At 34.0% G+C, this 17,626-nt stretch overlaps 1 protein-coding gene across 2 annotated transcripts; it reads left to right on the forward strand.

Annotated features, from left to right (window-relative positions):
• The first annotated feature begins 8,311 nt into the window (after positions 1–8,311).
• On the forward strand, positions 8,312–15,321 carry LOC111307950 (protein TIME FOR COFFEE-like). Of its 2 annotated transcripts, XM_022906326.2 has the most exons (12): positions 8,312–8,689; positions 8,783–9,337; positions 9,450–9,637; positions 9,733–10,039; positions 10,148–10,607; positions 10,696–10,756; positions 10,866–10,958; positions 11,037–11,307; positions 11,407–11,473; positions 11,586–11,652; positions 11,746–12,117; positions 12,248–15,321. In XM_022906326.2, the coding sequence occupies exons 1-12, from the start codon at positions 8,584–8,586 to the stop codon at positions 14,681–14,683; spliced, it is 4,983 nt and encodes a 1,660-aa protein (XP_022762061.2). In that variant the 5' UTR covers positions 8,312–8,583; the 3' UTR covers positions 14,684–15,321. The 2 variants fall into 2 exon arrangements, with proteins under 2 accessions (XP_022762061.2, XP_089607730.1); XM_089751604.1 differs by lacking the exon at positions 8,312–8,689 and having other exon boundaries at positions 9,206–9,345.
• Positions 15,322–17,626: the final 2,305 nt, after the last annotated feature.

Raw genomic sequence — 17,626 nt, forward strand, 5'->3', positions numbered from 1 at the left:
AGTATTGTTGATCTTATAACAGTCTATTATGACAACAATGGAGCTATTACTCAACCTAAGAAATTAAGGTCTTATCAAAGATCTAAACATATATTGAGGCAATATCATCTCATTAAAGACTTTATTTTTAGATGTGATGTTAAAATTGAATGAGTTCTCATTGAGGAAAACATTAATGATCCTCTTACTAAAGCTATGTCCCAATAAAAACATCATAAGCATGTAGTCAAATATGGTATTAGATACATGAATGATTGACTTTAATGCAAGTGAAAGATTGTTGGTATTTGCCTTTCAAGTCAAATCATATTTTGACTAAGATATTATCATATTTATAGTACTTTGATATTTAATATCTTATAAATGTCTTATTTCTTTATCATTGAGCTTGTATACTTATATTTCAATATTGATACTTATATGATAAAGTCCTCGAAATATAAATAAAGCTTTGCAATGGAATTACAATGAAATTGTAATTATGAGATCATCATTGCATAAAAGTTATATATTCTAAAATTATTTTTAGTTAATGTTTTATCAATAAAAGGACACTAACAAAAGTTATTGAGACTAAAACATGGTTATACTCTTGCTTATAAAGCAAGTAACCGATCTTATAGGTTAAAGTTTAGGTGAACTTAAACTAACATGTAGGTGCTTATAATAAGAATAAGTTTACTAAACATGACTCGATATGAGAATGTTATATGGTAGTTCACATAGTATCTATAGCTACATTTTCATGTGATGTTTGTATAAATGATCCTTTAACTTGAGATTACTTATGATCATATATGATGAATGTTATATTTTGACTTTACTTATGGTTCTAACCAATAATGCTTTGCTCAAGTATTATTAAGTATAACATGAGGCATATGGAGATGCATAAAGTAATTAAGATGATATTCATCACCTTATGTGATTAAAAGAGTATTTCAACTAGTCTTGATTAAATTAACTTAAGAAATTTTTAGCCAAAGTGAAATAAGATTTTAGAATTGTTTTAAAACTTATTTGTGAGTTAATGTCAAAGACAAGACTTAACATGGTTGAACAAGATTGAGTGGACATTAAACCATACTCAATATTCAAATCGAGATACTTTGTGATAAAAGGATATTAATTATACACTAGGACTATTCACGAATAGGTTGTCAAGCCATATTGACTTTTCTTTAATAATTAAGGGTAATGGCAATGAAGCTAGCATTGATCATGATCTATAAATATAAATTTGACTAATTGACAGATAAAAAGTTTATTTCATCCATAACCAAAAACTAAGGCTTATAATATTTGTATTTATTGACAACATACTAAAGAACCTAATGGGTTACACACAACAGGACAATTGTGAAAGATTAAAATTGGGATAAATTAAGTTTGAATTAATTTTATTTTGGTATGACCACAAATAAAAGAAAAAAAAGAGTTTCCCTTGTGGTATATTTGGCTAACATATGGTTAATTGTAATATTTTATATTACAAACATTAAACTTAAGGTGGCCAAATGCTTTCCCTATAAAAAGAACATCAAGTTGCCCTTTCTTAAAAAAGTAACTAACCAAGCATCTAGAGATCACTCAAGAAAATACAAGAGGTTTTGCAAACACTTACTAGCTATAGTTTAGCTTTGAGTTTTACCAAACCTTAGAGAAGGTTCTTTTATAAGAGTTCATTTAAATCATCATTAGAAGCTAAATACTTGGATAGCTTCTTGGCTTGGAATCTATTTAAAAGATCACCTAATTGAACCAAGGAATTTTTGGCATTTAAGGTAACATTTTTAGTCAAAATTATGTATGCATGTATATATATGTTGTTTGTATAATCTTATTGATTAATCTTAACTTTAGAAAATTAAATTTTTTTAAAAATTCATTGCTTTAACTCTAATAATGATACATAATTCCCTTCAAATATACAAAGTTGTATGTATCTTCTCAATGGTAGAATCTGATCTTTCTTCGAAGGTAATATTCGAAGTCATTGTCAATTTTCGAGGGTAATATTTGAGCTTCAAGAAATCTTAAAAATTGAATATTTCTTTTTTAGAAAAGTAAATTTTCATAAAATGACTTATAAATCTTCCAAGCAAGATTCGAAGCTGAATTTGTTTTAGTGACAAGATTTATAAGATCTTTAGGTAGAATATTTTAGGTTTAGTTTCAAAGGTTGTAGAGCCTTTAATAAGAATAGTTTTTAAATTTTTTTTTCAAAAGTTATGAAGCCTGTAATGAATGGAGTTTTTTAAAAATTAAAAAAATACAAAAAAAAATTCCAAAAAAAAAGTTTAGAAAATTTCAAAAAAAAATCAAAAAGTAAAAAAAAAACTTTTGAAAAATCCTCAAATCGTTAACTCATAAAAAAATATTATCTATGTATTTGCCTTATTCCTGATTCTTAGTAATGTGCAAAGAGAATCAATTATAGATATCTAATTTTGTTCGAGATAAATGAATTTCGATCAATTTTTTAGCTTGATTACATATCCTAATTCACTCCCATTTAGACTTTTTAATAAGATTTATTTCATGTTAGGACTAAATGAGTTTTGTTTTAAGATCAATTATTCTTAGGCTATTTGTATGAATTAAAGGCTAATCAAATTCAAATTTGGACTAATGTCACAAGAGGCTATAAGCCTAATAGAAGTCCAAAATCCAAAATTTGGTTTTAGGACCTAAATCCATTGTTTTTAAGATTAATTTGATCTTAGGGTCCAAATTCAATTTTAATTCATTAACAATACAAATAATAATTAAAAAAAGTCTCTATAAGGCTTAATATGGCCACTAACTTTTTCTTTAAAATGCTAGTCCCTTTTTTTAGATAGTTACCCCATTTTCAGCTTTTCCTTTTTCACCTTTTTGTTTCATTCTTTGAGCCCCAACACAGATTCATCAAAAGGCCTATAACCCAAAATGCAACTAGCCATTACTGCCTAATGCAACTAAGCTCCAAAAATCTCAATCATATTACCAAATTGATATCTACTGGGTTTCATAATAAAAAAGAAGGAAAACAAATGAATGGAGGGGAAAGGGATTCATTTTTGGAAGGTAATTTACATGGGGATTCACACAAAGAGAACGAAAAAAAAAAGGTTTGACCACCCATCACCTAATCCAATCCAACTCCTAGTCGGCAATCACCACCACCATTTTCCCATCCATTACCACCCTAGCACATCTTACGACCACTACTTACAACTCTAAGACCTATGCACCAATCATCCACCATAAATTCTAAGTTTCATCTCTTAAAGAACCCACCATCATTTTTTCACCCTAACAAAAAAAAAAAAACCAAAGCAATTGACCAACACCACCAGCATCACCAACACAACTGTGATTTTCTTATCACAGATCACCATCACTAACCCTCTTCCCCTAACTAATAGCTCATGTTCACCGTAGCTTCTCTAAACCACCACAATAGTTTCCCCATAATAGAACCATTTGGCCACACCCACCTAAATAAAAAAAATTCACACCAAAAAAAAAAAAAAACCATAATCTTTCCCTTAGGAAAGAATCTTAGTCAAAGCCACAGTATATAAAGAGTCACAAAAAATACCATAGGCTGTTAGTATATAAACAAAAAAAATCTGAGGAAGATGAGTGTTTCAAGTATCAAGGATTCTTTTTTGAGAATTAAAAGCATTTTGAGAAGATTTAGGTAGTGTTTATAAAAGAGAAGATAGAGGGAACCATTTTTGATGGTACAAATGCCATTAGTAGCAATGACACATAAAGAGAGTGACTGCAGCAAAGAAACTTTTATGAGATTTGAATACTGGGTAGGTAGAGCATAGAAATGAGACCAACATATTAGAATTTTCGGATGATTAAATGGCAAAAAGTGGGAAAATAATGGTTCAAAGTTTTGGTTTAAAGCTTTAGATTTGTGACTCTAGAGGTTTTTTTTTTTTTGAAAAAATAGGGGCTAGATTTGATAAAAGGGGTTCAAAAGGACTTTGGGATAAAAATTTGAGGAAAAAAGGATGCCAGCCGATGGAGGCATGCTATGACAGCGATGATGATGTTGGTTGGAAATTGGGTTTAGGTGTGGCGACTATTTGATCTATCTGGAGAATTGAAAAGTGTTTTTTTTTTTAAGAATGAAGGAAATGATTTGAGAAAAAAAAACCTTTTAGTAAAAAAAATAATCAAGTGGGCCAAACTGTCTTGACTGATCCAGCTCTACCCTTGGCCATGACCCAGCCCATCTATTAGCTAAACTTGTTTTAGTAGTCCAATATGCCCGGACCCATTTTTAGTGGTTGTTGGACTTCAAATGCTTAGGCTTGGCAAACATAAAACTTTGGGCTTTAACATTAGAGCTTCATTTGGGGTATAATTTCTATACTTTTTTTTTGGTTTATATTCGAATATTTTTACGTTATTCATATTAGTAATTTTTTTTTTTATAAAATATGCATGTTTTGAAGTAATTAATAAAGCTTATGAAAACAAATATTATAGATAATTATATATTTTTGTGAAAATTTCTATTATTGAATGTTTAAAGAAAATAAAGGTTTTCTTAATGATGAGACTTTGAGAAATCCAAATAGCAATTCTTAAGAATTTCCTAAATGAGAAATTTTTTTTTTTATAATACTATCAAAGTATTTGGGTATTTAGAATAGTTTTGAATATGAGTTTCTCGTTTACTTTTCACTTATTAAAAAGCAAGAAATTTTTTTATAAAAGAAAATTATTATTCAAATTAAATTATGAGCATCATGTTTTACTATTTGCATCGTTTTTGTTTAAATATTGATTTTAAAGATAATTATAGATCACTAAAAATGAGATTATTGAGAAGTTTGAGTAGTGATTCTTAATAAATCTTTAGATAAGAAAATTTCTCTCAAATTTATTAGCATATTGAAACATTTTGAAAATTTTTCAATAATAAGATTTCAATATATTTTTCAAATTAAAATGAAATAATAATTTTAAAAAAGGGAAAAAGCAAAAATTTAGTAAAAAAAAAAGAAAAAAAATCAAAATTCCGATAAAATAAAGAAAATTAAGAAAATCATTTTTAAATGTTAAAATTAAGACATTTTTATTAAAATTAAAACATAACACAATATTAATTTATATATTTTTAAAAAACAACATTGTAGGGTATTAATCTTTTCTCACACGTAACTGTACTCTCAAACATAGTTTTATTTTTACAAACCTAAAATTATTTTTTTAATAAATTTTAATTAATTTTAAGATTTTATTAAAAATATAAATTTTTAGGTGATCAATCGCACCAAATAAAAAATATTGATAATGACTCACTTATTTTGATTTTTTAAAAAATTCATCTAATGGTCACTAAAAAACTGTTATGATAATTTTATATGTTATTTTTTATTTAATTTTTAAACTATAACAAAGACGACATTTTTAGACAAAATGCGATATTTGTTGCAAATGTGAAATTTTATTTTTTTTTCAAAATTCAACAAAAATGACATTTTAAAGATAATAATATGGTTTTTGTTGAAATTATAAAAAAAAAATATTTTTTAGAATTGAACAAATTCAATATTTTTAAGATAAAAAATGTGATTTTTGTTAAAAAATGCAAAAAAAAATATTTTTCAAAATTTTAAAATTTCAATAAAGATGATGCTTTTAAGATTTACGATGAGATTTTTGTTAAAAACTGAAAAAATTTTATATTATGATAAAAATTTATTATTACATAAAAAATTTATTATTACATATATTATATGTGCAATAAATTTAAAATACTATTACTTAAATAATTTAACAAAAATACTAAATGAACAATTTACTTGTTAAATAAATAAACATTTAAATAAATCACTTGTTTGTTTTTATGTTATTTCGGTGTTATGTATTATTCATATATTATCAAAAATAATATAATAAAAAATTTTATTTTATAATCTTATATTCTTGTAATTAAATATAAAAATTTTATATTTTTTTAAATCAATAGAATTTATAAATTATATATTTTTCTTTAATATTATTTTTTTTCAAATTACTTTTTCTTTTAAAATTTAAAAATTTGCAAACCAAGTACCTCTAATAATAAACAACATGGATTTTTTTGGTTGGTTACATCTAACATCTAGTTTTGCTGTTTTTAAATTGACATTTTTTAGTATTCATTGTTTATTCAATAACAAGCCAAATTATTAATTAAAATATTTTGTTCATCCTGGGATGCTTTGAAGATTAAATATATTAATAATACACGCAACTAATGGGAGATAAATGGGGTCGGGAAGGGCCTGTTATTGCTGGTTGACGGCTAGGGTTAACCGCATGGTCAAAGAGGTTGCCACGTAAGCACAATGATGTAGCACATTAAGTGCACAGGTGGCACAGCTTTGGGATTAGACGATTGCGAAGGAATGAGAGCTCTCACAAAACGACGGAACGCAGTGGAAGAAGGGATTTAGATTTGATAATTAAAAATATGATATAATAATATAATATTAATAAAAAATATAAATATAATATGATTTAAAATTTTTAATAAATTTAATAAAATTAAAAATTTGTATTTTATATTTTTTAATAGATCTAAATTATAATATATTTTTATATAAAATATAATATAAATATAATATTTTATATGATATAATAATATGAATTATTAATTTTTTAAAAAATCTAATAGTGGGTCAATTATTTTCTTGGTGGGTCCAAGACTCTGACGTGGTCACCATGGTCTCCCAAAAATTATTTTTTTATCTTTATTTTTTCTTGCTCAAGGGTCTTGAGAAAATAACATCCTCGTGCAATGAAGCCTTCACCACTCAAAACTCGCAAGTGGAGACAATCAATATCTAATTAAATTAAATCTAGTTAACCAAAACAGGTTTTTTCATTTGCCACGTCATTAATTGCGTGAAATACCTTGTTTTATTTTTTTTTTCACTTTTCTATTTTTGTTTACCTCTTATCTAAAGGATATTTTATTTACCGCTTTTGTGTGACCATGAAAAAGTGGAAGGGTAGCCAATAACAAGATCCGAGGCGACGAATAAGCGTGGAAGAGAACCACGTGTCGGCCGCTTGATCTGACACATAATGCAACCGACTTGCCGTCAGGTTGCTTTTTACTATAAATTTTTCTCTTTTTAACGTTGTGTGAAATGTGAATCCCGCCCGAAGCGCGTGGTGTAAATGCGCCGAAGACTCGGCGCTTTTATTTCCTCTTTTAACTGCAGGGTAAAATTTGACCGAGCGAGTAGGTTTCCGATTTTTTTTTTCTTTCTAAAATATTTGAGAAATGGGACCCTTTCGCACGTCACCACAATCTGCCACATCTCACGAACGTGACAATAAACCGACGCGAGGAAATAATTTCTAGATCGGTAGCTGATTATGGGGCCTACATTTTGGGAAGTTCCGTGACCGCGACTCTAGTTCCCTCCCTGATATCCCAGCCGTCGAATCAATCCATCGGGCGGTCTAGATCCGGCTCGCTGATCGACAACCTCTAGCCACCGGGTTCGGTGCCAGCTGGGACGTGTTTGTTCGTTAGTAATCTGGTTAAGGGTGCTTTCTTTAAAAAGGATGATAAGCCACGTCAGATCGTAATACAAGGGGTACTGAAGTTGCTTTTACTGGTTATATCCAATCTGGTCCGTCGATTACATATTTGGATGTTTTCAAGTAGGCCCATCTCAATTTTAGGCAACATTTAATGAAAAATTCTAAATTCCATTAGCAGTAATTATTAAAAATATGGAGTAAAATTTAAAACGTGGAACCGGAATAATTAATTTGACTGGTTGGAAAGATATCTTTTGCGGTCACCTAGATTCTTTGTGATTGTCATGTTGCTTTTACCAAGGTCTCTGCAACCGGAAATAGCCGGTAGCAACAGCTCTTCGGGAATTCAAGAGCGCCTCAGTTGATCGTGATTCGTGAGCAACAGTTCCTAACCCTAATATTATATTTCCTAATTTTTTAAAATTTTTTAAAACTAAATTTTTTCACAAAATTAATTATTTGTTGTTACCAAATCGGTAATGACTGGTGAGTGAAATGAAACGAGGGAAGATTGAGAGGGAAAAAAAAAAGACACGTGGAGGTATAATTCAGAAAAGGTTAAGAGCGTGTAGAGACCATTAATCAAACAGTTCAGATCTTGCCACGATGGTTTAAGCCATAGAAAACCGTTGGATTTGTCGAGGAATCAACGGTTAGTATTTCAGCATTTATTGCAGTCATCGATCGTGGCCGTCCATTAGTTGGAGTGGGTTTTGTGGAGAATGAAATAGCCAAAAGAAATACGAGATGAGAACACAAAGAGGAAAGAGAGAAGAAGAAGAGAAGAGAAAATAGAGTGGGAGAGGAACAGAGAAACAATAGAAAGGTAACACCATTCAAGCCTGACAGATTGCTTCAACACAAGATCTTGAAAACTATTGAAGTCGATTTTCTCGCCGGAGATAGTCATCGGAGCTCATTTTCCCGCTAATTATGGTAAATTTGAGACGATTGACTGATGAGTGATGCGATTAGCCTCGTTTCTATAACAACTAATTTATTATCAGCAAAACGAGTTAATTTACGGCGATGGATAGAACCAGAGAAGCGAGGAGAGTCACTATGGCCGCCGCCGCCGCAGCAAATGGCCTTTCACGGCGGCGGCATAGAAGTAGCTCTCTTAGAGACTCCCCAGGTTTTAAAATCAGATCTGGCTTTTCTTTTCATCTCTAACGGTGTTGTTCTTGTGAATTTACTGATTTTTTTTTTTTTTTTGGATTTGGTTCAGAGGACGATGGGCAGGTGGAGTTACAGGAAACGGCGCGTTTAAGGGATCGAAAGAAGGACCGAGATCGAGAAAGGGAACGGGAAAGAGAACGTGAGCGAGATAGAGAGCGAGACAGAGAACGAGATAGAGAAAGAGAAAGAGATCGCTTGAGTAGAACGAGTAAGAGAAGAAGAGGCGATAGATTGATAAGTAACAGAGAAGATGGGCCCGATGATAGTTCTGAAGAAAGTGTAAACGATGACGAAGATGATGACGATGAAGATGGCTGTGGAACCACCGGTGGAGGTTCTGTTCGGATGCTTCCGCCAAATAACACAGGCGGGTCCTTGTCGATGTCAAATCATCATCATCACCATCATCATCAACAGCAGCAACATCAGCATCAGCAACATCTACAGCATCATCAACATCGAAAGAGTTTTCCACCGCCGGTGAAAGTTTTTAGAACTACACCACCGGTGGGGGCGGCTATGACTAGTACCACAACTATCTCGTCTACGTGGAAGGCCGCCGATGAGATGATTGGCGTGTCTGTGCCTAGAAAGGCTCGGTCAGGTAGAGAGGTGGAAGAGATTAACGAAATTCAGTCTTTTTTGTTAGCAAGTTTTCTTCTTTTGAATTCACTGATTTGTTGTATTTTTTCCTTTTTAATTTTATCTTTTTACAGCTACTAAAAGGTCTCATGAATTGATATCAAGTGGCAGTGGCGTTGGTGTTATAGGCGGAGAACAAATTCATCGTCAAGCTTCAACCTCGCCGGTGAGGACAGGTTTAGCTGGGATGTTAACATCACCGGCTCCAGCACCAGCTCCACCCTCTCCATCTTCTTCCAATGCTTCTACGAGGAAGAAAGTGGTTAGTTTTCTGATCAAAACCTTCCTTTGTTCTTTGTTTTTTGGGCTTTGTTTTTGTTCCTTCTCCTGACAAAGCTTTGGTTTCTGATGTATAAGCCAAACGGAGCGAAACAAAGGCCACCGAAATCTTCGTCCAAATCTTCATCTTCAGCTCAGGAAGAGATTGAGATCGAGATTGCGGAGGTTTTATATGGTTTGTTGAGGCAGCCACAAGTCCCATCTAAGCAAGATATAATTGGGAATGATTCGGTCAAGTTCGATGCAAGAGAAGTTAATAAACCCAATAATGATGCTAAATCAAGAGTCTCTTCGCCGATCTCTAACTCCCCATCATCTCTTCCTCAACCATCTTCTAATTTGCCTTCACTTTCTAACTCCTCTGCTACACCCATGTCTGCAATTGGTTAGTAGCTTCCAGCTTAGAGGGAAAGAAAAGGTTTTGCGTTTTGAGCAATTGGGTGACAGATTTTGGTTTGGGTTTGTTTTGTTTTGTTTTGTTTTGTTTTTGCAGCTCCAAAGAGGAAAAGACCGAGAACGGTGAAGTATGAGGATGAGACTACGGTGACAGCTCCACCTTCTATTTTACCTGTTAGCAACAATTGCGTTTCGTCTACTACAGCTAAGGTTGAAACTGATCAACCAGCTAAAATTGAAGCTACGTTTTCCAATTTGGAGAAGAATTCAGGACCGGTCGCTGAAAATGGTGGTAGTTCTTATGATTTGATGAATTCTTCACAAGCCGGACCAGCTTTATCAGAGCTGGTTCAGTCTGAACCAGTGAAGGAAGAGAAGAGCAATTTGGTACCGGATTCTAAGCCTTTGACCGAAGAAGCTGAGAGCAGAGATATCGGTATCTGTAAAAAAGAAGAGTCTCAATCGCCAAAAAAGGAATCTTCACCTTCTGCTAATAATCCTTCTTCAACTGGTCTCCCATTGGATGATGAGCGTGAGAACTTGGCAGTGATAAAAGCGTGAGCATTATTTCCTTTTATTCATTTCTTCTTTTGGGTGTTTACAAGTCTGGAAAGCTTGAAAATGTGGAAAATTTTGGTGTTTCAGGAATTCAACAGTTTGCGAGAATGAGAGTCAGCGGGAAGAGAAGTTCCAGATAGATCTGATGGTGTGGATCCTGTTTTTGTTAAAAGATCCAAGTTTTTTTTTCTCTCTTCCTAAATAATTATTGACCATGGAATTCTAAGATTTTTTTCCTTTTTTTTTTTTTTGTTTAGGCTCCTCCTCCGTCTAGATCATCTCCAGAAAGGGATGGTGAGATTGATTTTGGGGCTCCAGATCCTAAACCAATGGCCACAGATATGGAATTGGTGAGTCTCCTAGCTGTCACTTATCTTTTGGTATGATGTGTCATAAATAAATGGTCTTTTATTTGCTTTCTTCTACAGGAGACGGAGACTATCGTAATGGAAGATGATAAAAGAGTGAAAATCGGAAAGGAAGATGTGAATGTGGAAGATGAGGATAATAATAAGCCCAAACCGATTATCGAAGAAGCTGAATCACATAAACCAGTTGTAAATATAGAAAGGAATATTGATCTTCAGCTTGATTTGGAGAAATCTGATAGAGATAGTGGCACAGATAGCGTTTGTGCGAACAAGCTCAATCACCATGTTCAAAAGCTGCAGCATCAACAACCCAGTGCAGAGAAAACTGGTAAAATTAATCCTCTTTTTTTTCTTTTTCCTGCCTGGGAAAATTCCCATCTCTCCATGTATTGCTGATCTGGTTTTTTTTTTTTTTTGCCTTGCACAGCACAATCTGGTTCTTTGCCTTCGCCGATGTCAATGGCTAGCTGGCCTGGTGGACTTCCTCCAATGGGGTATAGCTGGGTTGATTTGATATTAGTTTTGTGCTTTTTTGGGATTAGCAGATCTAAACCAGTGGTTTAGATGTTATAATGGGGGGAAATGACTTTTTCTTTTCCTGAGCAGATACATAGCGCCTCTACAAGGTGTTGTGTCCATGGATGGGAGCGCAGTATCTTCTGCAGCTATTCGGGCATGTCGCTTTGTTCTTTATGTTCATAGGTCTTGATTTCTTTATCTTTTCTTTTGTTGTCCTAACTTATCTTGAAATTTTGGACTTTTGCAGCCTCCTCATTTGCTTTTTACTCAACCAAGGTCAAACAGATGTGCAACCCATTGCTACATTGCTCGGAATATTCACTGTTACCAGCAATTCATTAAGATGAATCCCTTCTGGCCTGCAGCACCTGGCTCAGCTTCACTCTATGGGCCGAAGGCTTGCAATCTAAATGTTGTGCCCCCTTCAGAATTGCATGAGAACATTCCTGGGAGAGGTGTGAATTCTGTACAAGACAAGGGGCAGGGTCTATCAATTTTTCCTGGTCATGTTGGCAAAGATAAAAGTTGTCAGGCTGCTGCCAACATGGTGGATGCTGCACAGAGAAAGCAAATTCTGCTCCAGCAAGCTCTACCCCCAGGGGCACCCAGTGGTATCCTGGTATGCTCTTACCCGAGAAAATCCTACTTTTTCTTTTCTAATTTTTTTATGAAGTCCAAGGTTGTGATAATTCCACAATTTATCTGGACAAACATTTTGAAATTTTGCTTTCTGGTGAATTCAATTTCAGCCCGGCCCTGCTTTTATTTTCCCATTGAGCCAGCAACAGGCGGCTGTTGCAGCAGCATCTGTACGAACTGGGTCAGTGAAATTTCCTCCTGCTACGGGCAGCACAGGTTCATTGAGTACATCTAACTCTGCCTCAGTGAGTGCCACCCCTGCTGGTGCAACTGCAGCCCCAGCAAAGAGCTTCAACTACTCGAATGTGCCCGGCAATGAAACCCAGTTCTTGGCAATTCTGCAGAATAATGCCTATCCATTTCCAATTCCTGCACATGTTGGTCCATCTCCATATGGAGGGAATCATGGTCAGCCTATGCCTTTTATTCATGGATCTTTCTATTCTTCCCAAATGCTTCACCCGCAGCTTCAGCAGCAGCAGCAGCAACAGCCACCCACACAGTTACAGCATAGCCATCAAGGTCATCAGAACACTAGCATGTCCAGTGGTTCATCATCCTCCCAGAAACATTTGCAGAACCAGCAGCAGAGGCCACATGGAAGTGGAAACTTGCAAGTTTTTTCTGCCTCAAAAAACCAGACACCTCATCCGCTTCAGCAACAGCAGCAACAACCAAGTCAGCATCATGCTTCTCATCAAGCTCGGCAACTTGAGGGAGAATTAGGTGGCGAAGATAGCCCATCAACCGCTGATAGCCTTGTATCTCGTGCAAATTTGAATATTTATAGTCAGAATTTTGCTATGCCCTTACCGCCTCCTAACTTTGCTTTGATGACTGCTGCTTCAATGGGTGGTTCCACGAGTTCTGGTGGTAACCATGGGGAAAAGAAGCAACAGACACAACAGCCATCACAACATTCAAGCTCAAAGGCTGGAGTTGAGCATCTTACGTCTCAAGCTTTTGCTATGCCATTTGCCTCCATTAATGGTGCTACTGCTCCTGGCCTTGATATTTCCTCCTTTCCACAAAACCATGCAATTCTTCAGAGCCTTTCAGAAAGTACAAGGCAAGGCTATCAACAGATCATGGCAGCTGCTGTAGCTGCCCAAGCAGCACAACAGAAGAATAATTATCATGCTTCTGAAGAAGGGAAGCGCGGAGCTAATGATGCTTCTAGTGTGGAAGCAGAAATGAAGGCCATGGCTGGAAAGAGTTCAGCTACTGTTGGGCAGTCCATTGCCTTCTCCAGGCCGGATCTGTCTGATTCATCTGTTTCCACAATTCCAGGCAACAATGTCATTGATAGTTCTGCACGAACCTTTAATCTTGGCACTACGACTGCCAGAACTTCAGGTTCTGTTATGCCAGCTTCAATGAGTGGCGTCAATGTTCCTAATGCTCAACAGCAACTTCAGCGGAATCAACAACAGCAGATGCTTCAGCTTCAGAAGCCGCACCAATTTGGGACTGCTTCTGCTCCTCGAAGTAAGACAGCAGCAACAAGTAATGTAACTGCTTATTCTGATCACCTTCCTTCCTCATCTATGGCTGCAAAGTTTCCAAACGCCTTGTCTGCACTTCCTCAAAATCTAGTGCAAAGCAGCAGCGGTCCAGCTCAATCTCCTCAGTGGAAGAATTCTGTCAGGACAACTTCCTCTCGAGTTCCTTCTCCATCTCTACCTTCAACTTCATCATCCCTCAAGAATATTTCCCAGCAACAAGGCCGGCCACAGCAAAGCCACACACAGATTTCTTTTGCAGCTAATCCTAAAGCAACACAAGGTCAACAGCCTCCTAGTAGCATTCCATCCCCCTCTCCTCCTATGGTTATTGGCTCTCCCACAACGTCAATCTCCAGGAGTGCTGGTGGTAGTCCAAGGACAACAGGTTCCACTTCTACTGGCAACAAAGTTGGCCAAGCATCCAGTTTATCATCGCAGCAGGCCAAGAACTCACCTTCAGTGCCTAGTCAGAAGTCATCTCCTGTTAGTGGAAGGAGCGTGCCATCAGTCTTGGGAAACGCCCATATCAGTTCATCTTCAAATTCGGGAACCAAGCCCCAAGTGGCGCTACAGCAGCAGCATCTGCATCAAAAGCATGCACCGCAACAAGCGCAACTGTTCTTCTCAAATGTTTACATGCAGGCCCAAGCTCAACACTCACCAAGTACAACCGCTAATGCAACAGCTGCAGGTGGGTACTATCTTCAAAGACAGCGTAATGAACAACAGCAGACACAGCCTCCAGGCTCATCAACAACTTCATCAACTTCAATGTTGTCGATGTGTTCTACAGTTACTCTAGCCAACAGTGGCTCCACTGACTCTGCAAAGGCAGTAGTTGCTGCTGCCGCAGCTGCAGCTGCAGGCAATATGAAAGGTGGCGGCTTAGCATCACAGGGACTTATCCATACTGCTCAATTGGCTACTACACAGTCCTCTGGAAAGCCGCATCAGCTTGTGCCAGGCTTCCCATATGTTCATGCTGTCCGTGCTACTGTTCAGGTAAAACCAGCAGAGCAGAAACACCCTGCTGGTGAATAGAATCATGTACCTTTCTGCTTCATATTGCAATCCCCCATACAGGGAACAAGAAAAAGATGAGCAATGAAAAGAGCATTTATTTAGATTGGGGACTGAAGATTTATGATGGGGACACTGGTTTCTTGCCCAGAAATTACGGCATACTCTGGCAGCCGAAGCAAGCAGAGGATGATTGAAGCTATCGTGTGGCATATAACTCAACCCACAATTTTGCGGAGTATAATTCAGTGGTGGGGAAATTGTTCCTTGTGGATTGTGCTTGCAATGTGTATCCAACATATAGGACACTTGTGTTTATAATCTGACAAGGTTGATGCTGAAGTCTAATTAAATTTGATTGGATTGATGGGGGGCAGAAGATAGGAAAAAAAAGGTTGTTAAAAATTTTTGTTGGGCAAAAGATGGTTAGGGAATAGGGATGAGGAAAAGCAAGGACGAGAAACACCTACTTTTCCATGTTTTGGGGCTGTAATGGAGGTTCTTTTTCCTATTATTATTTTTTACCATTCTCTTTTGGGATTTTAAATTTTCCAGAATAGGTCAGTAAACTAATCTTTTGACATAATATGTGCAACTGAAGGGTGTATATGTATATGTCTGGCACATATAAGAGTAACCCTCCATTTTTTTATTATTAATCTCTTTGTCTCCAATCCATTTTGATTGTGCCACTTCTTATATATGCCTATACTTTTATTTGATTCAGTTCGGTTGTGTAAATTTTTGTTTACTGTGCTAAAAGAAAACGTAGATTTTGAGTAGCGGCAAGCAAAAGAAAAATTTAGAGAAATGTTTGGGTCGATTGTCCTGTCTGGTGATGGGGAGATATCTTGTGCAGGCAAAAGATGATGAGGTGGATAAATTGGAGCCTGAGCCTGACCAAACTTCAATAGCAAAAATGTTAGAAAATATGTTGCAGTACAAATACATATTTACAAAAATTCACTCATGTTCTGTTTCGTTTGGTTTGGTATTTATATAGAGTATAGGGTATAAAATTGTGGGCCATTCATCCCCCACTTTGTTCACTGCGCTGTCCATATTTCTTCCTCTGCCGATCGGTGAACACGCCCCGATTTCTCTTTAATAGAGGATACAGTTTTTAAGTTTAAGAGAAATTTTTTTATGGTAGACGTGGCAGAGAAAAAGTTGGAAATATTGAAATTTAACTATTAAATTTATTAAATATTATATTAATAATTATATAAATTAATTGAAATTAAAATTTACATTTTATATTCAAAAAAATAAAAATAAAGAAGGTTATTGAAAAGGGCACCTCTCTTCATCGTCAGTATCCTTTTTTATTAAACAAATAAATATATTGACAGTTGGTATTTAATTTTGTTAATTAAATTCAAATAAATTTAGAAGAAATATCTTGGCAAGGTGTGGATTTTTTAGGTTTCCAAATTTACCCATTCCCTCTCCTTTGAGGTGGGTGGGCTTCACCTTCTTTCCCTCCAAAACTGTACTCAAAGTGTCGGACATGTGCTTCTGTCACCGTGGCCTTACCTGTAAGGATGACTTTTCACGCTGCTTTCTTCTCACACGTGTTCACTTCCCTTTCCCTACTGTCTTTTTTCTTTTTCATTTTACACCTAAAAATAATAAAATCTAAAAATATATATAAAAAAAAATACTATAATTTTTTTGAAAAGAAAATTGTAAACAACTTGCATAGATCCAAAAATTAAACTGTGGGGTTTCCCAGGTTTCTCCAAATTTTGGTTTGGTGCGGATGTTGATGTTGACCTTACCAATAATAGAATTTGTTCCTTTTTAAAAGAATAAAATCTAATAAACTAATCCACAATGATTAGGTTTTTTATGATACACGTAGAAATCTCAAATAAGTTGAAGTGGGTGGGCACTGTTTAAATATTATTCATACGGTACTAAATTGTATGGATTTAATATTATTTTTTAACATGACTCATGAAGGTTAATTATATGGCCTAGCACTATAAATGATACGAAATTTTTGTAAGTTGTATTGTATCGAATTGTGTCAAATATAATTTATTAATTTTTTAAAATTTTAATTATTTTTTAAAATTTTTATCAATTATTATTAAAAATAATATACAAAAGATAATAAATACAAAATGTAAATATATATATAATTTACATAATTTAATAAATATTTACATTTATAGAGATGGATAATAAAATTCATTAAATAAATATATTAAAATTACAATTCTATTCTTTTTTTTTTTTTAAAATGCACATCATCTATCTAATACCCAAATAATAAACATATAGTTAAGATTTTGCCAACAAATCTATATATTAGAAGTAAGTGAAATTTAAAAAAAAAAAATTGATGAACTAAATATAAAAATTTTTATAAAAAAATAATTTAAAAGCATCTAATTTAACGTTTTTTCTTGAAACTGTTTTACAAATTGAGATACCATTTTAAATTAAATCATGAAAATGTTTATCATTTTCAAAATCAAATGATTGTTCAAATCGTATTATAAATTTAATTAATTGATTATATTAATTATTTTGTGAAAAATAAAATGTACTTAAAAATTTATTGAGATGTCGACTAAATATAATTTGTATGAGATAATTAAAAGTGACAAATACAATCTCTATTTTCCTTATGTCTTTTCAAATGATCAATCCCGTATTTTATTTTACAACTAAAATCTAATCAAATAACTTGGAAAAAATTGCTACTTTGTTTTTATTCACACAAATTTAAGTAAATAAAAATAATCCATGAATAATAATGGCTTGCAAATTAATTAAATATAATTTATTTATTAATAATTTAAATATTTAATAAACAAATTTATTTAATATAATTTTATTTTATAAATTATAAAAAAATAAGAATACATTCAAAGGTTATAGTCCATTTATAACAATTATCAGCTCACATAATATGATATATTTGAGTTTGTCTATCATACCGTATTACTTCAT

The sequence above is a fragment of the Durio zibethinus genome, chromosome 22, assembly GCF_047325235.1.
Source record: "Durio zibethinus cultivar Kanyao isolate XHJ-2024 chromosome 22, ASM4732523v1, whole genome shotgun sequence".
NCBI classification, from domain to species: domain Eukaryota; kingdom Viridiplantae; phylum Streptophyta; class Magnoliopsida; order Malvales; family Malvaceae; genus Durio; species Durio zibethinus.